The sequence below is a fragment of the Buteo buteo genome, chromosome 8 (assembly GCF_964188355.1).
Source record: "Buteo buteo chromosome 8, bButBut1.hap1.1, whole genome shotgun sequence".
NCBI lineage: Eukaryota > Metazoa > Chordata > Aves > Accipitriformes > Accipitridae > Buteo > Buteo buteo.
Window position 1 is genome coordinate 31,007,956 of NC_134178.1, and position 22,598 is coordinate 31,030,553.

A 22,598-nucleotide genomic window follows, 5' to 3' on the forward strand; every position below is an offset into this window, starting at 1 on the left:
CTAAAACCATAATGCCATTATATAAAAATCAATGGCCTACCCTTGCTTAAGAACAGCATGTTCTGCTCTAATCAAGCTCTCAATGCACAGTGTAAAGTATTTGGAGAACAGCGATGGAAACATTAGGCATATGATTGCAAGTTATTTGTGAGGCATGGACTGCTTGGGAAAGGGGTATCAGGGAACAGTATTGGAATCTTTGGCCATACCAGTAGACAAAGGGGGAATTCACATACCTTCTCCTAAACAAGAGCTAGGAGCATCTCCCAGCAAAACTGACCAGCAACCAGGTTAAAAATTGCAACACGGTCAAGACCCACAGAACTTGGCAGCATGAGCTGTCCTAGTGCACCTAAGATTGTTAAAGGGCACTGCATTCACACCGTTAAAATAATCATATCACGCTAAGCAGGGTAACATACATTCAGTAACAGCAGAAGACGTCAGAAAAACAGGCCAGCTTCTTACCAATAGCTAGGAAGAAGCCTCCCCTGGGAACAGGTTACTTCATAATTGTCTCTTACAGGGCTTCTGCAGTGCCCTCTGTGCCCCGCTCCGGCCTTACCATTCCCCCTTGGTGCAGAAGTGGTTGGGCCATCCATTGGTCTCATCCCACTGAGCGACTCCATGGTAGTTGTGGCCCACAGTATGAAGGAGGAGTTATTTCTGACCTCAACCAGTGTAAATAATGATTGCAGAAGAGGATTGGTGGGGCAGTGGAAGAGTTTTAAGACTAAAGGACACAGGTAAGTGGGAAGTGCTGAACTACAAACACAGCATGGAAGAGCTGTGGCATTTCTGAAAACATGGAATAAAAATTTCCAGAAATCAAAAACTTCCCAAGGAACCAGTGCATTTACATGAATAGGCTGGCTCTTTGCAAGAAATGGGAAAGACAAAATCCCAGGGGACAGAAAAGGAAACCCAAAAACTTTCTTACCCTGGGCTGTTAATATGAGAACTGCTGACATGAGCAGCTAACAAGTTCAACCTCAAGTTGCCTCAAACTTGAGCTGGAGCTGCTAATCCAAATTAGTCTGCCTCCCTTGCTATTTTAGTCAATGTAGTCAATGCAGGTTGCTCAACTTAAGCCTAAAAGACTTTTTTTTTTTTTTCTCCATTTTGCATTGCAAACCTATCCTTGTATAGTATGTTTCATTTAAGGCAATGTTAGTATAGTATATAATTGGCAGGAAAGATGTCAAGTTTAGGGTTTTGTTTTCTCCTCATGTAAAACATCTTTTAAAGTTTCCAGTATCCCAGACAAAACAGCATCACTTTTCTTTCCCGCCTTATGCTCTGACTCAAACAAAATCAATCATAAGCTTAAAACCTGAGCATGTAATGAGTCATGAAGACCTACATCTCTCAGCACAAAAGGTTTGCTGGTTGAAAATCAAAAGGAGATCAAGAGGATAGTGAGCTTGGTATATTTGTCAATAAACCCAACATCATAAAGCTAGCAGTCTGGGTCTTTTTAAGGCCTGAAGAACATTCTGCTTAAGGTTAAAGCGCATTATCAGGAAAGAGCATGATAAAGCTAGGTGTTACATATCTACAACAAACAGCATTAACAGAAACAATTGGAAACTACATGGACTGGCTAAAAACTGAAAGATCTTCCAATTAAAGGTCACCTTGCCAGAAAGATGACACAGCAGATATGCAAGACAACTTACCTTTTTTAGGTTAAGAATTACTACCAATCAATACAGTGAAGTGCGCTCTACTAAATACAGGCCTATATCAAACATGGATCATTTCTGCTCAAGAAGTATCAAAATAGAGAACAGGTTTCAGCCAACAGCCTGCCAAGGCTGCACGAGCAAAGCATTCACCATCATGAGTGCAGAAGAGCACGACCAATGAAACATAGCCTTTTCTGCCACCAGAATGAAAACCAGCACAGTAGATGGTCAGCATACCAAGCACCACAAAATTAAGCCATGTCTACCATAATTGTAATAGCCCCAACACTGGCACAACAAATGCTGTGTTCCAACAATCTAGGAAGCGTGTTTAGGATTCACACTTACCCTCAGGAAGAGTCAGGCACCCACATCTACTCTAAGTCAGGATACATGGATTGTACCAGAAGCACCACCAGCATTCAAATCCCAACCAAGACTGATGCAGATTAGATCTCCACATACTGATCTGTCTTCTGAAATGTTACCCATCAGATACCACTAGGAAGGGTCAGGACTAAACTCATAAGGCTGGCTTGTCATGTTCTTTGGTAGATTAGCTAGCCCATGATACAGGTACAAAGCTTGAGTTTATTTGGACAGTGCTTAAAACTGCCAGTGTACTTCACAGATGACCTGTTTGCAACAGTCTACTACTTTAAAACAAACAGATTTCAAATATTTTAAACTTTTGATTTAGCAGGCGCATTACTTTGCGTTTCAGAAGTTCACCATCTGCTGGGTTTACCTTTTAAGTCTCTCCGCACTCCGGCTGCGCAGCCATCTGGGATGAGATAATTTGAACAGCAGACTGTTTCCTCCCATGTTACTAGAGAGGAAGAGCAGCCAAGCATGTATGAATAAAGTCTATTTCATTCTTTCAAACAAAGGTGGAGGAGGATGATTTGAAGGTTTAAAAAAAAAAAAAAAAAAAAGAGGGGGAGGGGAAGAAAACTAAAAATGGCAACCCCACTTTCCATCTTCAACTGCACCATGACTACCAGAGCTGAGTCACAGTTACTATTGATTATAAATAAGCAGGAAAGAACAGAGCCTGACTTAGAGATCCCAAGGTGAATTTGCAAAGCTGGCAGCTAGAAAGCTTTTTCATTGCAAAGCAAAAAGGGGAGAAGTAGAATCAGAGCAAAACAAAGAAGTTCAGTCTACATCTATTGAGTCATTTCTCTGACCAGAGCCAGCCAAGGCATTAGCATCTCTTGGCCATCAGCTGCTGCAAACCAGGCAACGTCACTGAGGTTAAGTGCACTTAGGCGGACACAGGAGAATCCACATCTTCTGCATTTTCTGTAGGAAAAATCTTGTTAAGATACCAAATGCCAGCATCTTCAGTTAGACAGACACAGAAGGAACTTTAATTATCCAGCATCTTTAAAATGTATCCTTTCACTAACAAGTGGCTTTGAAATAGTGAATCCCCTATGCTAATTTTTCTAGAATAAGTTGTAGTCACCTGAAATCCTTCACTATTCAAAATAACCTCAACAGGCATAGAAGGCACTGAGAAAGGATGTTAAAAAAAAAAAAGCCCCAAACCCTCCAGGTTATTTCTTTGTCAGTAAAGAAGTTTGCTTTGTTCAACATGGTAAAAACAGTCAGGAGTCATGGCAGAAGTGGCAACACTTAAAAAGGTTGCACTGTGACAATTCCCATGCAAGATCCTCAAAAGGGAGCTCTGCAACCATTTAAAGAAGAGGTAACTCCGCTCTACAGAAATAACACATACTGTGTCATTGTCAGCTCTTTCCAAAATCTTGACAAGCCTGTGCTTCAGGCATGCTGCTTGTCTTGTTAGAGGGAAGCACCACAACGTACATCCTACACTTTGTCAAAAGAGTAATTCTCACCCAAAATCATTGTAAATTTGCATGACAGCACAAAGGTGAATTTGGAAGCAGGCAACAGAAGGCTCTGAGGCTTGCGTGCCTCCAACGGTGCATGGCTTCACTCATTTTGTAACACCAGCAATGAAACTTCTTTGGTAAGCCAGCCACCGACAGCAATTCTTTATCCACCTGTTAAGGACCAGTTAACTCTGAAAAACTCTCACGCACAAGCGTATTAAAGATACTCATTCTCCACATGAAGTTTCAAACTAATAGCCAGCCCTTTGAGGAAACTGCTCATTGAAATAATCTCAAGTAACAGGAAGTGGAAGGAAGAACAGAGATAACACACTCCATATACAGTGCTGGGGGACCAGAAAGCAGACAGCCACAGAGCCCACACCCTGCCCTACAGATCCACATCTGGTTCATCCCGGTCTTCTCCAGGAGCGGGGCTCAACTCGAATCTGTGTTTCAGCATCCAGTCTTTCACTTCTCATAGACAAAACCATAAAACCTTGCTGAAATTCTCTCAAAAGGCAAGTTTGAAAAGAAGCGATCGATGAAAACTGCAGCAAAGCAACAATTTACCCAGCAGGGTTGTCATGATAAAAATCTGCTCACTGACAATTTCTCTCTTACCTTTATTTAAGTTCATCTTTTCCCCACTATCTCAGCCTCTGAGTGCTGGCAGTCAGAGACCCTACCCAATCCAAAGCCCCCAGGGGGACACACAACCCCAGGGCCCCACACAGCATTGGACTCCGGCGCTCAGCAGACAGACACTGCTGCTTAGGGAAAGCTTAAAACCACGTACCTTGTACTGCTGCAATCACCAGAAAGACATGACAGAGACAACAAGTTTCATCTATTCCTTGACCCTCAACAAATTGAGGAAGAAAGACTGTAACTATCATCCCTGGGGCATTCTGAAATAAGACCTCACTCGAGGAAAAACAAGCTCAGTTCAGGATTAAGCAAACAGAAGTGCCTTGCAAGAAGCATGCAGCTGCCTATAGACCAGACTTTTAGGAGCTGCCAAAGCTTACCCCCATCTGGCCTCTAGGCTGGCTGTGATCATGTGGAAGAGCAAAAGTCATCTGGCCAGCTGTCTGATGTACATAGAAACACAGAACTGGATAAAGAAGACAGTTCATTTTTGTAAGAAACAATATATTTTATTTTTCTGACACCACAGCCCTGGCGAGTGGTTTTGTACCAAATTTAATGGAGGTTACACAGAACGTTTTACGCTGGGGAGAGAAAAAAAAAAAAACACAAAAAAAATCCTGGGTAACTTTTAGTGTCTGTTCCACTCCCACATTAATAAAATCACTTGGGGTTTCTAAGAAAAGGAGAATAGGAAACAGTGAGAGAGACTACTGTAGGATGTAACAGTGTCCAAGTCCAGCCCCTTCCTAAAAGTGGGAAGAGTCCCCACGTGAGGAGAGGCTCTCCTAGATTTACTCCCCAAAATAACACAATGTATTGCAGCTGCCATAGGAGAAGACAGAAGGGGGACGGAGAGAGAGAGAGAGGAAGCCTATTTAATAAAGAGTGGGAGGGAGAGACAGAAGGTGCTGGACAGCACGCCATAATTTGAAAAATATGTCCTTAACTTATTATTTATTTCTTTTAAAAGATTCCCCTCACTGAACTTAAGTTCCTTTTTTGTGCTTTTCATTAATACTCTGCTCTGAGGTCGTAGTTTGGTTTTTCTATACATTGGAGTTGAAGGAAAATAGTCCGAAGTTCTGAAGATGGATTCTCCACCTAAAGTAAACAGCCTAGAATCCCATTCTCCTCTCACCCCAAAGACTAAAGTCTCTGCTAAAATCCCTTTTACAATATAGTACAGTACACAAAAAACCCCAAAAATAACCGAGAGTCCTGGGAGAAGCCAGTCCAAAGGACGTAAACATACAGAGAATGGTGCAACTTGTGACAAATGGCAATTCTCAAAATACAGCTACAGATTCTCAAAGCAGGTGCCGTCACAGGATACCCAAGTCCACAAAAATAATTTTTAAAAAATAAATCTTAAAAAAAAAAAACAACCTGTTAAAATGAATAATTTTTTTTTTTCAGGTAATTCCATACATTCGAGATTTCCCAAAGCATCCTCTGGTCTCTTTTCACCTATTGCATGGCCAAACTGTACTCCTGAAGCTCCCAAAAAAGCCCTCAGGACTTGGAATCTCATCTTGACAAGGATCAGAACATCCAGTCTTATGGTAGCAGCTTAAAACATCATGTTCCCTGGGTTTCCAGGGCCTTGGCTAAATCCTCCCATGCCAACGTCAGCAGCCATACCTCGGGGCCTCATCTGGGGGGGAATCATGATGTTTTGTTGGGGTCCCATCATGCCCTGCATTGACATCATCATACCAGGTGACCCTACAGGGCCCGGGTGGCTGTACAGCCCTGCAGGGGCTCGGTCCTTGCCTGGGATCATGCCCACGGCGGCCACGGGGTTACTCATTAGCGCGGGCTGGCCAGGCATCGCCGTTTGTGCTGGTGACATCATGCGGTGGTGCGGCCCCATCATGCCTTGCTGCAGGAAGGCAGGTGGTCTCATCGGGTTATGACCTGGCATGGATGGAGCCGTCCCAAGAGGGATATCCGGAGTTCCCACCGGCCCGGGGCCCCCCATGCCAGGCAATGTTAGTCCCATCCTTGGGGTCTGCTCTCCTATCATCCCCTGCATGTGGGAGAACCCAGGCCCAGGACCCTGCGGCTGCTTGCGGCCTGGCACCTCCCCACGAGGGAAATACTGTAGTGTCTGGCTAGGCTTCTCCGATGGGATAATCCTGGACAGGTCAAACTCGGGTATTCCTGTGGCTCCAGGACGGATCACCTCCTGCAGCTCTGGATCAGTGAAAACCGAAGGCATATTGTTTCCGAGAACAGTGAAGGAGTCTGGACCGCCAGGGCCTCCAGTCTTGCAAAGTGCTGGATCTGTCGAACTTTGGGGCAGGTTGGTAGGACGCCCCAGAGGTCCTTCTCCGTGGAAGCCCATTCCTGCTGGGAAGTTGCCTTGTCCACCGCTGGGCCCGTTGTGTGGAAATGGCACCTGCTGCGGAGGGGACTGTACGGGAGGGAACCCCTGTGGGAAGCCCAGGCGTCCTTGAGGTACCATTGGAGACTCCTGGGAACTATGCCCCATCATTGGGTTGTGTGACATCAGGCCGGGTCCCACGGGGACCCCATGAGGAGGTATATTGGGTCCCATAGCATTTGGAGAGGGCATCTGGTTGTTATGGGAAAGAGGCTGGGTCATTCCCATTGGGCTAAGGGTTGGCATTGGACCCACTGGGTTTGGACCTGAAATTCGAGGATTCTGAGAATTAATGCCCATTCCTAGGGAAGAAATAAGGAATCACATTTAGATAACAGCCAATAATAATAAAGCTATCAGAGAGCGTTCTGCAGGTTACCAAGTCCGCACACACACACAAAAAATTTCGTGCTAGTAAAAAAACATCAGTAGTGGCTCTGGAAAATGTTATTTTAATCAGAAAATGGATGCCACCTGCACAGCTGCCTCCCTAGGCTTGTCACTGCCCTATCAAAAAGTGACTAAAGCCTGCTCTCTAAGTAGGATCTCAGTCCAACCCACACCTTTCCTACTTTTCTGGCAGTCTAGATGACACAGGCAGTAACAAACACGTCTGTGACAGATTATCAGCATATGGACACTTGTCCACTGGGAAGTGACTGAATCTCCTTTCAAAACGCAAGAGGCAATAAATCAGGTAACCCTCGTAAGACTAGGAGGCAGTGATCAATGAGGTTAATGAGCTGTCATCATTAACTTACTCAATTAGCCAGCTTCCCCAGGTATATTCAGCCACTCTGATCATTACTGCGTGAAACAGACAGCAAAGCTACAGGTAAACTCATGGAGAATTCATTACCAATTGCCACTGTCATGAAACATCCACTCATCCCCTCTTTCAACTATGTTAATTCAATTGGGTAGAAGGGCTACAGCCTACTGTTGTATTAAATATGTACCCACAAACATTAAGCTATCAGCAGGCATTGGACTTAGATAAACATGCTCATCCACAAGACAGCCCAAAAGGATATTTTTTTATTTTACTTTTCCTTTAACTCTCTCAGGTAGAGACCAGGACGCTTTCCTTCAGTCCTAGCTGAGGTTGCCTGCCATTACACATTTCCTATATGAAAAGATGTATGTTTTGAGAAAGCACTCTAACATCTCTTCTTTAACAAAGGCAATCCACAAAACCCAGGAAAAGACCAGAGGATTCAGTCTAAAAAAAAAAAAAAAAAAAAACCACAAAAAAACAACAACAAAAAACCCCACAAACAAACCAACCACAAAAAACTAAACAACCTGTGAAGCTTCTATGACACTGCCTTAAGACAGGGGAAGAATGGTTTCCTCTGGATAACACGTTGTAGGTCTGACCCTTATTCTCATGAGCAGCCTTCACTCACACAAGTAATTCCAGTCTGCCTGAGTGGAAATCTCTCCCATACATAAGGGTTTTCCAGATTAGACACCTTCTGGACAGAAAAAACTGGTTGCAAGAATTTCTACCCCCTCATTTCAGAGAATTGCAACTGTCTTCTTCAAAAACAACCCATGGCTATACATTCTTCAAGGTTTTTCCCTCTCACCATCTTCATTTGATAAAGCTTCCATAAAAATCACCCTCACTGTATTGCCTCATAGTTTGGGCTTATATTTCTTTGAGTTTCTTACCTGGTACGCTGTTCATAGGTGGCAAGTTTGGGGAACGTGCTGGAGGGGAGTCATCATCTGAGCTGGCCACAGTTTTGATGGCATCATGATAGAGCGGTGTAGAGCTGGGCATGGCAAATTTGGACATCCTGGACATCATAATGGAGAGGGGATTCTGGGAGAGGGTCGGCTCTGGTGGCATTGTGTAAGGACTGCTAGAGGGAAGATTTCCAGGGAGAGTCACAGGAGCAGACTGGCTGACTGTGGAAGGAGGTGGACCACCTTAGGAAAAAAAGAAAGAGAGAGAAAGAAAGAGACTTTAAATTTTTTTCCTTCTTATTTTTCTCCTTAAATCTCACCCTTTTCTCCTAGAAAGCTCAAAAACTAGAAATCCCTTTTATTGCAAGAGACCATCTGACTAATGCAGTCAATGCCAGTGAAAGGTAATCAGAAAAATAAGCCTATTAGTTAAGATGGTTAACATTTGTTATCCTTCATTCTGCACTTCTACTGGAACTATCTTGACCCTCTATAAATCCACATGAAGAATTATCAGGTAAATCTGAAAATCCTACCATTCAACTTCCATACACTGAAGATAGACTTAGGTACCAGGTCTAGCCATAAAAATCAAAATCTATAGTCAATTAATTGTTCTTGCACCCACCAAATGTCAACTGTAACTCCTTTCCCTTTTTCTTTAGGAGGCAAACAAGCACAAAAGGCACAGGCAGCAGAACAAAAGCTCTAGCAGATATTATGCTGAGACATGCGAGCAGATTTCTGACTAGCTGCTGATGCAGCTACAAGTAAAACTCCCTGTTTATGTTTCATTTCAGGTTTTATGTACACATATTTACTGCTCATTCCAGTTACGGAAGTGTTCTCTGCACCTATTAGAATCATAGAATCATTTAGGTTGGAAAAGACCTTCAAGATCATCGAGTCCAACCATCATCCGTGCCCACTAAACCATGTTCTGGAGTGCCTTGTCTACTCGCTTTTTGAACACCTCCAGGGATTGTGACTCAACCACTTCCCTGGGCAGCCTATTCCAATGTCTGACAACCCTCTCAGTAAAGAAATTTTTCCTAATATCTAACCTAAACCTCCCTTGCCTCAACTTGAGGCCATTTCCTCTTGTCCTATCTCCAGCTACCTGACAGAAGAGACCAGCACCCACCTCACTACAACCTCCTTTCAGGTAGTTGTAGAGAGCAATAAGGTCTCCCCTCAGCCTCCTTTTCTCCAGACTAAACAGCCCCAGCTCCCTCAGCTGCTCCTCATAAGACTTGTGCTCCAGGCCCCTCACCAACTTGGTTGCCCTCCTCCGGACACATTCCAGCAACTCAATGTCTTTCCTGTAGTGAGGGGCCCAAAACTGAACACAGGACTTGAGCTGCGGCCTCACCAGTGCCGAGTACAGGGGAACAACCACCTCCCTGCTCCTGCTGGCCACACTATTTCTGACACAGGCCAGGATGCTGTTGGCCTTCTTGGCCACCTGGGCACACTGCTGGCTCATATTCAGCCGGCTGTCAACCAGCACCCCCAGGTCTTTCTCTGCTGGGCAGCTTTCCAGCTTAACATCATCCTTTGCTCTCCCAAAACTAGAAATAACTGAACTGTACTACCAATCTCCTTTGTTCTTCACCGATGAATTTCATGCCACCCAGACCACATGTGAAGGAAGGATGCTAAACCAAAGTTGTACTGTCACTGAAAATTGACTGCTCATTCCTCAGCCCCCCCGCCCAGAAAAGGGAAAGGAGAATAGAGAACACAAAAATCCTGCAATGCCAAAACATTTATGCTTTGGAAGAGCTGCATGTAAATGCATTCATTAAGCACAACCTTAAGCACGGACTAAAGCAATTGGTTCTGACTTGTCGGTACTTGGGCTCAGGCCGGGCACGGCCTCAGCAGCCACGACGGACACCAACATCCAGGCTCTCCTCCCGAGCAGAGACCCGGCCAGCAATCCCGGCAGCTGGTGCGAGGTGCTACCCTCCCCGCCACCGCCGGTCCCCCGGCCCCGGCAGGCACGTCCTGGCCACCGCGCTGTTTCCCGCAGCAGCACTAGAGGGCAACGTGGGCAAACGGCTCCTCTGCCGGCCAGGAGACCTTCCCGGGGACGGAGGGGCGAACGTGCTCCGGGGTGAGCTCCGGGAGGCTTTGGGAGCAGGAAGGAGAGGGCAGAGGCGTGCCACCAACAGCCCGAAGACGTTCGGGAGCAGAGAGGGCAGTGCCAGCATCGGCACCCCGGGGTCCCAGCCATGGCACAGCTCCAGCACGCTACTGAACGCTACATACGGTGGTGTTTAGCTCTCTGCAAAATGGTTGAGGCCTGAACAAATGTTAGCGCTCCTCCCTGCCCGTGGCAGTAAACCTAGAAAGCACTAACCATGCCTGAACCATAACCAGATACAGAACTGGCTGACTATGCTCAGTATGTCTTTGTAGGAGCCTTTTATCTCAAAGCGTTTCCATAACATCAGCGGGATCTTCTCCACAAAGCTACAATCACCAGGACCTATGGCAGAACAGCCAAAAACCCCTCTGAGGAGAGATCTCTCCCATCAACACCCCACATCTTTTCACACCTCTTGACCCCACCCGTTTACTTTCATGTCCTCTGAGTGACCAGCCCTCATCTTGACACATGGGAGACGTGGTGCAAACCCACAAATACAGCAGGAGGAAGAAAAGCACTTGTGCTCCAATTGCATAGCCACCCACCAGACCCTCGGCACAGCCTCCTGCCTAGACAGGCAAAGCACTGTCTAGCTTCTGCCACTCTGCAAGAAACCTCGTCCCTCTCCTTGCTGCACACCTCAGGGTAATGCGATGCAAACCAAAGAGCCAAATGTGGCTATCAGAGGCGGCACTCACCCGACTCCACGTTCCCCAGCATGGCTGGAGAAGACATGGTGAGAGATGCCTTGTGGTTCGGGGGAATCCCAGGGCTCTGCAAAGGAGGCTTTGGAGATGAAGTCCATCCGGGAGAAGGTGCGGGGAGAGACGGAGACTTGAGGTGGACAGGAGAAGCAGCAGCAGACCCCAAGACAGGGGGAGACTTAATGGAGGCAGCGGCAGCTGCGGCAGTGGGGCCCGCAAGCATTCCTGCCAGCTGGGAGGGCGTCTGAGGGGACTTGAGGTTCCCCGAGGGAGACCCCATCATGGGAGACTGGACCTGGCGCATCGTGGGGGATTTCAGGGGGTTGATCCCTGGCGAATGCACCTGACCAGCTGCAGAGATATCCAAGGGCTTGCGGCCGAGGCTGCGCTGCGCAGGGGGAGCAGTGTTGAGGCTATTAGGGTTACTGGTGGGATTGAGAGGTAGTGGCGGCATGTGGCTGAGCCGGTTGTTAGTCCTTTGGTCAGGCCCAATCTGTTCTCTGAGATTTCGGAGACCGACTCCTGGGCCCTGAGACATGGGAAGGAAAGGCCTGGGACCCATGCCATACTCTTGCTGCGGATGCTCCCCAAATGGCAGCGGCACCATTTTCTGCTGAGAGGAGAGCATCTCTGAGACACCGGGGCGCAGTTTCATCATCTCTTCCGGCCCAACTCCTGCATCCCTCAGCTTCTGAGGGACCAAGGGTGGGTTGGAGCCCATGCTGACATTCATGCCCATGTCCCCCTTCATGCTGCCAGGGCCCATTCCAAACTCCAGCTCTCTGCTAGAGGCTATTTGTGGGGGTATTCCTTTCGGGAAGTCCCCCCTGGAGGGGCTCATCGGCCCTTCCACTGGCATGCGAGGGAAGATGGGGTTGTTCCCAGGCTCCATGTGTCTCTGGGAGGGCATCATTCTGTTTATCTCCATGCCAGGCCTGATGCCTTCCATGTTCAGGCCAGGAGGGAGGCCCATCTGTTTCTCAGCCAGCTGCTGCTGATAGAGCTCTTCGGGCAGGCCCTGTGGATTGGGGAACCGCTCCCCTCGGCCAGGGCCACTGAAGACACCCTGGCCAGGAGGGAAGTTTCGGCCATCTGGGATTTTTGGCACATCATCTGGCCAGCTAACTCCTGAAAGCCCAGGCCGGGAGGCAGGATTCGGGACGCTGGGGCCCTCCATATCAGGGTTCATCATTCCTGCAAAACCAGGCAGGCGCATCTGGCTCCCAGGCATGTTGGGATGAGGGGCCATGCCCCTGGGGGGCAGAGAATGCGACATGTTCATGCCTTCAGGGAAGGGCTCTGGACCCCCAGGTCCCCAGCCCTCCCCAGGGGTCATCTGGTAGGGAGGGGGAGGGCCTCGGACCACCCCACGAGGCCCGTGCTGATGGACCATCATGTCCTGCAGTGAACACTGCTGCACAACCACCTGCTCTTGCTTTCTTCTCTTCTCCTCGTAAAACTCCTGCTGCAGCTTGAGCCAGGCCACCTGCTCAGGAGTCATGTGGTCCAGGTGGTCTGGGCCTATGGGTCCTGACTGAGAGTTCATTGGTGGTGGCCCCATTTCATCTGGGGAAAAAGGCATGTCCCTGTGTCCTTGAGGGCCAAATGGAGCCCCTCCATCTGTCCGAGACCCTGACCCTTTGCCTAAACTTTGGGATTGAGCCATCATGGCCTGTATTGGCCCTTCAGGTTTCTTTTGGGGACCATCCAGCACCCCGGCATTTGAGGGTGGCCCCCCACTTTGCCCTCCTGCAAACTCTTTCTCATCAGGGAAGAGCATGCGCTGTATGTCTCTCAGGGTCTGCAATGAGCGCTCTCGATGCTCCAGCTGCTCCTGTGACAGTCCATCTGGATTCTCACCCAAATTGGATGGGTCCCCACCAGACACCTGCTGGGGAGGACCTTTGGGGTCTGCAGCAGAGCTATTGCTACCTTGGGAAACTGGGCTAACTGCTCGATTATTGGGGGTCGAACTCTGCCCAAATCCTTCTGTCTGCAATGGGGTAGAGTTGGCAGGGCTGCCCACAGACATGACTTTGCTTTCCACGCTGGGACTGTCCTGATCTATGGGACACGGGGGGCCAGTGGATTTGGATACCGGTGCTGACACGGGTGGAGTCGGCTGCATTTTAGCATTCTGGGGAGGGTTCTGATCCTGGGCAGTGGGGGGCTGGGGCTGCGGCAGGGGCTTGGGTTCAGTCCGAAGGGCAGTGATCTGGGGGTTCTGCAAGAGAAAGCCACACACCATCACTCACTTTTCTTACAGCCATGTCAAATAAGCAGCAGTGCAAATGAAACGTCCTGTCTCAACCCCATCAGCCCACACTTTGCAAGGAAGGGTAGCCCTCATGCAGCGATTACAGAGCAGCATCTTGGCCATGCAGAAACCTATTTTGCTCAAGCATTACAGCAGGTACCCCTTGCTTCTGTGCTAGCTCTGCATGAGCAATAGGTTGGAAACACACTACCCAAATGTTGCAAGACTTAAGCTCTTCTTTGGATGATCCAAGACATTTGCAGAAGGCTAGAACAACAACTGTCTTTTTCTTTTCCACCCTAAAACTTATTTCAGAGTGTAAATAATCACCCATCTCTCTGAACCACACACAGACAAGCACATTTACCCACCCACATGCAGGTATTCCCTACCAAGGGTACAGTGTTTCGTTCCGCCTTGCTGTTTGAGATGTTCTGGATATGAAAGGACACGATGGTTTCCACCTGTCCTTTCAGCACAGCTTCTGCAGCCCTGCAAAGACAGACAGACGCACATATCCAGTTGAAGCTACAAACCAATTTTTCTTAACAACCCTCCCTTCTATCCTTCAGCTGGCAGAAGGGAGAAAGTCTTAACCACACATACTTCACTCTAGATGAGTAGCAAAAGAAAAATGCTTACACCTACAAGCTCATCAGCATTCAGGGTTCATGTCTCAGTTTAAGCCATCCTGGCTGCTACTCACTGCATGGATTGCAAAACAGCATCTACCAGCATTTGCAAAAAAAAAAAAAAAAAAAAAAAAAAAAAAAAAAAAAAGACCAAACCCAAAAACATCCAACACACATACCTTGGAGGAATAAATAATCACTTCTCAGAGGGCAAGAGGTAGTGACATTCTCCACTCCAGCCCCTTCAGCATCCCCAAAACAAGTAATGACTTTTTGCTACAAGAACACACTTGATGGCAGAAAGTGCACTTGAGCATCTTTTAAAAAGGGAGCACAAATATAAGCCCTGCTCCCTGAAGACATTCAAGCATCTACCTACTTGTTGGCCATCTCAGTAGAAAAGACGTAAACCACTTTGGATGGAGTCTTCTGCCCACTTGCTGGCTCCAAAGCAGCAGTCAGGCCATGGGAAGGTGTGGAAGACCTTGGGGCTGAAGCATTTGAAGAAGTCATGGAGTGTGGTGTGTGCTGAGACTCCTGGGATTTCACATGATCAGCAGAATTGCAGTCTGGAAAGGGAGAAAGAAGAGAGGAGAGGAATCTCTACCTTGGGAGCTCTTTGGAAACCATTTCTGGAAACTGATCAGAGATTTTCCTTCTCTGAAATTTCCCACTTCTCTCTCAAGCACTACTAAAGGCATTTCTTCTATTACACCATGCATCTTCCCTCTAATGCCATGCTGCCCTTCAGGCACCACTGGGAGAAAGCTCATCTTGTCCCTTTCCAAGGCAAGTGGCAGTTCCAAGAGCTGATCCCTTTGAATTCTCTAGAGGCCACACAGAGTAGCAGGAAAATGACACACTACAATGAACAAATATAAATATGTCTGCACCCAAGGAGAACACCCTGTGCAAAACTTTACTTTTTTTTTTTCTTCCTTCAGCCACCTTAGCCAGGTGACCTAGTAAAATGGACAACAAAGGAAAGATGGACAACTGCACATATAGTCTGTTTTGTACTGCCTCACAGAGGCAATGTTGGAGCCAGGAACAGAACACAGAAATCCCAACTCTCGGGTTTGTGTTACCAGTCAGGGTGCTATGGGTTATGTATCTGTGTTGACAAAACAGGCTTGCATATTGTTTAAAACCTCAGTTACAACAGAGCAGTTCCTGAAAGGCCAAAGGCCAAAAGGAAACCAACAGGTTGCATTTATACTTTCAAATCATCTGGGGAAGTTTCAGAGTTACAAAGAAACTTTCCCACCAGAGTCAGGTCTGCACTTCAACTGAGCATGAACAGGACATTTACCGATACCAGCTATGACAACCTCTCCTCTTCACCTGCTCTCAAGACCTTTAGACTTCACTAGCTGGAACTTACAGAACCCCAGACAAATAAATGTTTCGCTAACACTTGCATAGCAATTCTCCATCTCACAGAGGACTCAGACTAATTGGCTACACTTGCGCACAAATCCTAGCAAACATACCTTTGATTTCAGGGTCATCATTAGGAGTCCCAGCTTCCCTCTGTTCAAAGGAATCTGCCGAAATGCTCCTCTCTCTCTTCCCCTTCCCCTTGGCACCATTTCCAGCCCCGTTCTTCAGCCCCATGCTCCCACCTGGGCCAGGGAGCACTTTGGGGGGGTGACCTCCACTTTTGGGGTCACAGGGAGAGGGCTGGGATTGGCTGGTGGAGCCCCCTTGTTTTCCCTGGTTGGAAAATTTGGAATCCAGCTGGGGGTTGCCAGATGGGGACATCACTGTAGGGGGACGGACCATCACCTCCTGCTTTGATTTGGGGCTGCTGGGGACAGAGCAAAAAAAAAGAAAAAGAAAAAAGTGACAAATCACACCGTTGATTCATTCAACCCTGTAGGAACAGATTAGAGAGAAGCAGAAATAACCACTGCCACCTTTGCAAGCTAAGACAATTGCTGACAAATAAAAAATGCCTGCAAGCTTAGAGTCATGCAGTTGCTTTTTTGAACATGCCCTGAAAGGGTTATTATCCAAGATGGGATCTCATTGCTAAAGAAGGCACCAGGGCAAGCTACAGACCTGCCAGATCCCAGGAACTGCTGTCACATGAGGACCTACCTCTGGGGCTTCTGTCAATAAAGACAACGGTTTCTATGTGCACAGAGAAGCGCCTCACACCAAGACCAGCTCAGAGTAAACAAACAAGGCACAATAAAGTTCACCTCACCACTCTCCTGGACCCCAACTATACACTGCAGCTCTAATCAGAGCAGACACCCCCCACCCCCCGCCCCCTCCCTTGCACCTCCCTATCCAGTTCTACAGGGAACACAAGGAAAACCCAGCATTACTGCAGCATTCATCATACATTGGGGCGAGCTGCCAGGAAAACACAAACCTCTGACCGTGAAAACAATTAAACCAGCTACAACCTGCCTCCGAATAAGGAACGAGAAGGATACCATCTCCCTGCGCACTCCTGCAAAATGGGGCAGATGAAGCTTCTCTCATTTGCCAAAGGAAATTCAGAGTCTTTCTTTCCCTCTTCCATTCAGCAAACTGCATCCTAAAAATATTTTGCTCCTCTGGGTTTTACAGACATATTAGCCACCCCTTTCTTTCTCTTCACTCTCCAGTTACTCTGTTGCTATCGGATCTTCTGCATTGTGTTTTCCTATCATCACTACCACTTCCAGCATGCAGTGCTTGCTAGGATCCTCACTATGGGACTCACACAAGCCGTTTCCTCCTTTGGACAGACATCTGACCCAGAGGCATTCCCTCTGAATTACTCTTAAGCTCCAGATGACCTCTAGGAGTAAATGATCAAACTTGAGAATGCTGTCAATCAGACCATTTTAAATCCCTGGACACTGCTTTGCTTCCATATTTTTCCCCTTCCAAATTAGCAGAGGAGAGATGCTGACCTGTTGCACTGGCAGGTGAATGATGCAGAGGATCTCAGTGCACAGCTGATCAGTTCTCCAGACCATTCAGGCCAATAATACAGAGGAAGCATTTTGTGTGAAAGTACAGAGAGACCTGCTGCTGCCCAACTACCCCTCAGGGAAACAGATAATTAGGAGAGGGGGAAGAAAGAAACAAAAACCAGATAGAAACAGCATGTTTACTCTCCTACAGCCTATTCAAACACCTGATGGGAGGGAGAAGCGCGCAAGGAATGGAGAATCCACACCTCACAGGTTTACAGCTTTCAGCTCACCCTAAGCCTAGCAAACATGGAAGCTCATCAGCACTGTGCAGCCAGCACTCAGGTACTCGGCGGGTCTGATGGGAGCACAAAGGAGGACCAGCAAGTCACATGTACCAGTCCTTGGCTAATCCTGCAGCAGAGCAGGGACAGCATCATGCACCAATCCAGAGCAGCTGACTGCAGGCTCTTCTCCTTACCTCTGCGTGTTGCCTGATGGGGAGTTCCTCACTTTGGGGTTACTGGAATGCATTGACAGAAATCCTGAGCTCACAGTCTCACACGCACGCAGATGGACTCTTGTCAAGTTCCTCTGGGGAGTGTGCCGCCAGAGGCAGCGTCAAAGCACTTTCTGCCACCTGCTTCTCTCAATGCTGGCTGTCTGCTTGCCTTTTTTCTCTTTGCTCCTCTCTGGTTTTGCACTGGGCGCTTCCCTCCTGCAGCTCCAGCATTCTCTAGACGTTTGCCTCCTGCTGCCCAGGGGAAGTCTCGCATCTCCAGGGCACACTGTTAAAACCACCCCACAAGAAAAGAACAGAAAACCAGTGAGGAACTTTCCAAGCAGATATGTCTGGTGTAAAGCAGTAAATGGCAATTCTTCCCCTATTACTGAGAAGACACAGGAGAAGAGCTTTCAGATGGCTCAGTACAGCTGTGTATTTCAAACCAGAGGCAGCCCTGACTGGCCACTCAGTTTACGGGCAGTGAGGCCATCTTCCCTTCACCCAAAGCAAATCACTCTGGAGTCAACAAAACAGGGAATCCCCTCCCTCATATCTGGACACTTTGATTCCGCATCTGTGTTCAGCTTGAAGACACCTCACAGCAAGTCAGTAGTAAGCCAAAATTACAAATCCCCAACATGACTTAGCTATCCAGAATTCCCCTGTGAGTGGCTGTAATCTGATATTTCTTAAGAACATAAACTCTGCTCAAATCTTTTGTCTCCTTGGTCCAATATAACTAGACATATGTTCAATGATGTGTGCTAAGGGTTGCCAAAGGGAGGGACATAAAATCAAATAAAATGCCTTCCTGACCACCTGTAAGCAACCAGCTATGCTGTGATTACTCCAAAAATACCAGAGGTTAATCACTCATTATATCTATTAGAAATGTCAAAAGATCACTAGAGAACTACCCCTCTAAATTTGCTCAGCAACACTATTCAGACTATTGAGGCTTTAAAAAAAAAACAAAAAAAAAACAAAACAAAAAAAAAACCAAAAAAAACCAACAAAACCACCCGACCCAAAAAATGAGCATTTTTTCAGCTTCTTTCTAAGAAACAATATGCACGACGCAGACAATAAGGCACATAAAACTGTTTCTGGAGGAGGAAACTATTGAACATTACTGTTTACATCCTTTGGGCTAAATTATTTTGGAACAAATTTCTGTCTTGTTTATGTTTCAACAAAATCTCTCCTGTTCATCTCACCTACTCAGATGCAAATCCACTTAATTTAGAATCTAACCAAGATTTATTGTTAATGTATTAAGCATTGCTAGTTAAATATTACTCAAATGTAAATATTCCTGGTATTCCTTCTCAGCACCAAAGAAACAGTTTCCTCCTGTGTATATCAAATTAAACAAAACAAACCTCAGACTGAGAGTGTCTTGAATTTTGGGAAGAAACTCCTGTTCAAACTGCATTTAGAAAACAAAAATTGGTTTGCTTATGCACTGACACCAGAGGGTTAAGAAACACAGGCACTGTATGACCACCTCTGGCCAAGGAGAGTTATCAGTAACTTGTAGTATTGAGCACCATGGTTTTCAAGTTCCCCAAATTTATCTTGTTGTGAGGTTGTGCCGTTACACTTTTCAGTGACTTTGCACTGTTGTACTTTAACATAATAGTGCTCCACATTGCCATTGTTCCATGAAGCTCTGCATCATCTCCAAAAATTCTCATGTCTACCACATGCCTCCTTCAGGAGCCAGAGAAATCATCTTGTTCCCTGTTCTCTCTTGTTCCTTATATATGCTGCACAAACCCATTAATGAAGGGAATGTTTCTTCAATAAAGTTCTCATTTTTAATGCCTCCTATCAGGCACAATCAGATGAAATCCAGTCTGTGCCATACACTCCACAGGATCCACATGCCTTTCTGGGGCTATCAGTTGGTTATCCCACTGATTTTGAGAACAATGTTGGAGTTACTCTATTACTATTGTTACTTCTATCATGCTGTAATTGGAGCTGGTGCTATACAGATACATTAAAGACAAGAGACAACATCTTCACAAGTATGTAAATTGTACCATCTTTGCATGCAAATTTGGCTCCTATGTTCGTTAAGGGATTTATGTAAAAGTCAGTGGAACTCAGTGATACTTTGGGGTCCTCACTTAACGTGAAGGTGTGACTGAAAATACAGTGAATTTCAGGTGAAAGAAAAAAGTAATAATAGCATTAAAGTGAGCAGACCTCAAAGCTAAAAGCAGAATGTAGATGCCTGTGTGATGAACTTAAGTATTCTAGTTGTTTCACCCTCCAGTTTCCTACTTCTGATATTTACGCATTATCATGTTACTTTTATTACAAGATGAGAATTTTCTCAGACTCCCTGTCTTGCACAGTGCAATGAGAAAACATGAAGAACAGAATCAGGAACACACTGGCTGCGCAATATTTCTGATGTCACCAAACTTTCAGGTTCTTCACAGGGAAGAAAAAACCTCCAAATTTTTAACCCTACTTTATTATCCTACATGCATGTATCTTCCATCTATTAGAATCGATGTGCTCTGCAAGGGAACTGTATTTTCCAATCTCAGTTTAAATTTCTTCTTACCAGAGAGAGCTATAAAGGATACATCAATATATTCACTGGTGGAACAATGGCAACTCAACTTCCTCCAATTCTCATTTCTGCACACTGGGAATGTACCATCTTTTATAATGTGAAATGGAATGCCTCATGATTTTTCTAATGCACTTCTAACATACATAGGTCTGGGAATCTAGGGCTCAATAATAGAAAAGCTCTAGAGAAATGCATTTTTGCAGCTGGGGTCTACCTGTCATAGCAAAGCCTTTATCATTGCTCTAAAACTAGAGGTAGGGTCACTGACAGCGAATGGTCAAGCCACTTTTCAAGAGATTTTGGCAAGCTACATCCAAGGCTGTATTTTCAGGGTTGCTTTAAGGTATGCCAGGCAACGGCTGCAGGGAAAAGGATCATTCAACTAGCTACTCATTCTCATCAGATCAGGGAAAGATCTGAATGGGAACTAACCCAAGGGAAACAGCAGAAATCTCTGTTCAGCTGGATTAGTCCCCTGTTCTGGTTGATCATGCAACCACATCAGTGCCACTGCAAGCTCAAAGGAGGAGGTGAGAACAGGTGAAAAGTAGCCTCACCCCACTTGGTTGCAGCTTACAATTTAGATAGCTTAAAATTACTTCAAACCTCAATTGCAGAGACAAAAGAGATAGACCTGCATTTGTGGAGATATGATAGGTCCTCGCCTTTCCAACAAGTAGCTTACCAAGACCCCTGGTGTCACGACACTGCAGTATTCATAGTGGAGGCCATGAGTTGCGAACCACTTGTCTCACAAGAAAAGATCACCTGGAAAAAGAAGAGAGAGGAAGAGTTTCACCAACAAGAATGCATAGCTAAGCCGTGCATCCCTCCCATGCATCCAGCCACAGAAGCAGAGGAATCAAAACTTGCTCTGAACCACTGACAAGGGGAAGCGCTGCTCAGATTGGCAAGATTTGTCAGCACTGAAAAAGCCACTATCAGACTGGAAGAGTCTGAAGATGTGTGCTGCACATGGAGGGGAAATAGGTCAGACCTGCTTTAGAACTCCCACATTTGAGCTAGCTGGATTCCCATGAGCTCACCCGTGTTTAGAGAAGCTGGCACAAAGCTTGGATGTGTAACCTCCCCTTCTCTGCACCCATCTCTCTTCAAAGGCTCACCTTCCCCTCACTACATGCCCAGCAACATCTGCCAAACCCCTGTGCTTCATATATGTAACCTCCTCCACAGCCAGACAACGTACAAATAAAAACATCAAGCATCAGGTAAAGCCAGACAATCACATCTAGGGGAAAACCAGGCAGGTTTTAGAAGGAAGAAGCACTATCTACTGTCTGCCAGCTCCTACTTCACATCATCATGCTACACCACAGGGAGAAGGGAATCCAACTGCAAACCTTCCCAAGTAAGACATACTGCAAGTTTGCTCAAGATAGAGGGGTTAGCCCCACCTTGCACTATGATTATCTCCCATAAGGCCAAAAGAGTTTACAGCCCAAAAACCAATCAGACACACTTTCAGTAATGGAGACAACCCTCACTCACATGTTAAAGCAAGTTTAAGTGACAAAAAGTTCAGTAATACAAGGAAACGCAGGCTCTTCGGAATGGCTTAATGGTAAATTTGAGGTCAGTAAAGACAGAGCAGCTACCTGCCAGCTTCTCCCTCACCCACTGTGAAAACTGAAGAGGCTACAAGAACAGTATGAATCCAGTCAACATTGACACTGTTGGGGCCTGCCTGGTCTCTCAGAGCACTCTCAGCTATTTACACAGCATGGACAGCCTTGCAGTTAAACTACAACTGCAAAATAAATCACTACCAGAGGTTTTTTGTGTGATCCCAATGCATTCTGCTGACCAGATCTCCCAACAGGAACACAGGAGCTGTTGCGAGGCTCAATTAGTTACGCGTTGTGAAACCCTGTGCATATTCTCTTCCCTCCAACATTCTCCAACTATTATCTACTGCAGCTTCCCCTTAATAACGTAGCAATGCGCTGCCATGTAATCCACTTCAACAAAATCAAACTACAAAGCTAGTCCCAAACAATGCAGCTACATTCTCCACCCAGTCCAGCCAAATCAAACAATGAAATCATCAACATGATAGACCATCCTTATCTAGCCAAGTCACACCTGCAGAGAGAAGCTGAAACAGACACCTATCGCAACAAGCTGCTTCATCCAGTAAAACCTACCACAGCAGCACAATCATCCCTGAATCCAATTACCCAGTTATATCTCCTCTCCCCTCTCCCCAACCCCACCCAATGAAACAATACAGGCTAAACCATGCCAGTGCCAATACTGACACACCTCTATCAAAGAAGCAACAGAAATCACCTTTTCTCTTGAAAGGGAAAACGTGAACACCAGCACACATCAGGATGGAGCGAATCTATCACAGCAAACAGCTGGAGCTCTACTGCTTGAAACATTCAAGTCCAACTCAGCAAAGCACGGGAGCAGGGCAGCCTTACAGACCACAGCTCAGGACTGCAAAAGGGACACAAATGATCAGACACGATCAATCTTTAAGGCTACACAGACAGTTGCTGCAATGTAATTCCATCCCCCAGTTTACC

At 46.4% G+C, this 22,598-nt stretch overlaps 1 protein-coding gene across 12 annotated transcripts in view; it reads right to left on the reverse strand.

Annotated features, from left to right (window-relative positions):
* Nucleotides 1–2,120: 2,120 nt before the first annotated feature.
* BCL9 (BCL9 transcription coactivator) overlaps nucleotides 2,121–22,598 on the reverse strand; it is a 67,253-nt gene continuing 46,775 nt past the window's right edge. For 6 of the 12 annotated variants that reach the window (XM_075033976.1, XM_075033971.1, XM_075033974.1 and 3 more), the window contains exons 2-9: nucleotides 20,732–20,814; nucleotides 17,430–17,736; nucleotides 15,527–15,843; nucleotides 14,413–14,602; nucleotides 13,794–13,893; nucleotides 11,139–13,368; nucleotides 8,268–8,528; nucleotides 2,122–6,892 (exon numbers count right to left, since the gene is read on the reverse strand). In XM_075033976.1, the coding sequence (XP_074890077.1) occupies nucleotides 5,775–6,892; nucleotides 8,268–8,528; nucleotides 11,139–13,368; nucleotides 13,794–13,893; nucleotides 14,413–14,602; nucleotides 15,527–15,843; nucleotides 17,430–17,482 (4,269 nt within the window). In that variant the 5' untranslated portion in view covers nucleotides 17,483–17,736; nucleotides 20,732–20,814 and the 3' untranslated portion in view covers nucleotides 2,122–5,774. Of the gene's footprint in view, nucleotides 6,893–8,267; nucleotides 8,529–11,138; nucleotides 13,369–13,793; nucleotides 13,894–14,412; nucleotides 14,603–15,526; nucleotides 15,844–17,429; nucleotides 17,737–20,731; nucleotides 20,815–22,356; nucleotides 22,510–22,598 lie in introns of all 12 variants that reach the window. The other 6 variants (XM_075033968.1, XM_075033967.1, XM_075033969.1 and 3 more) reach the window with 3 other exon arrangements.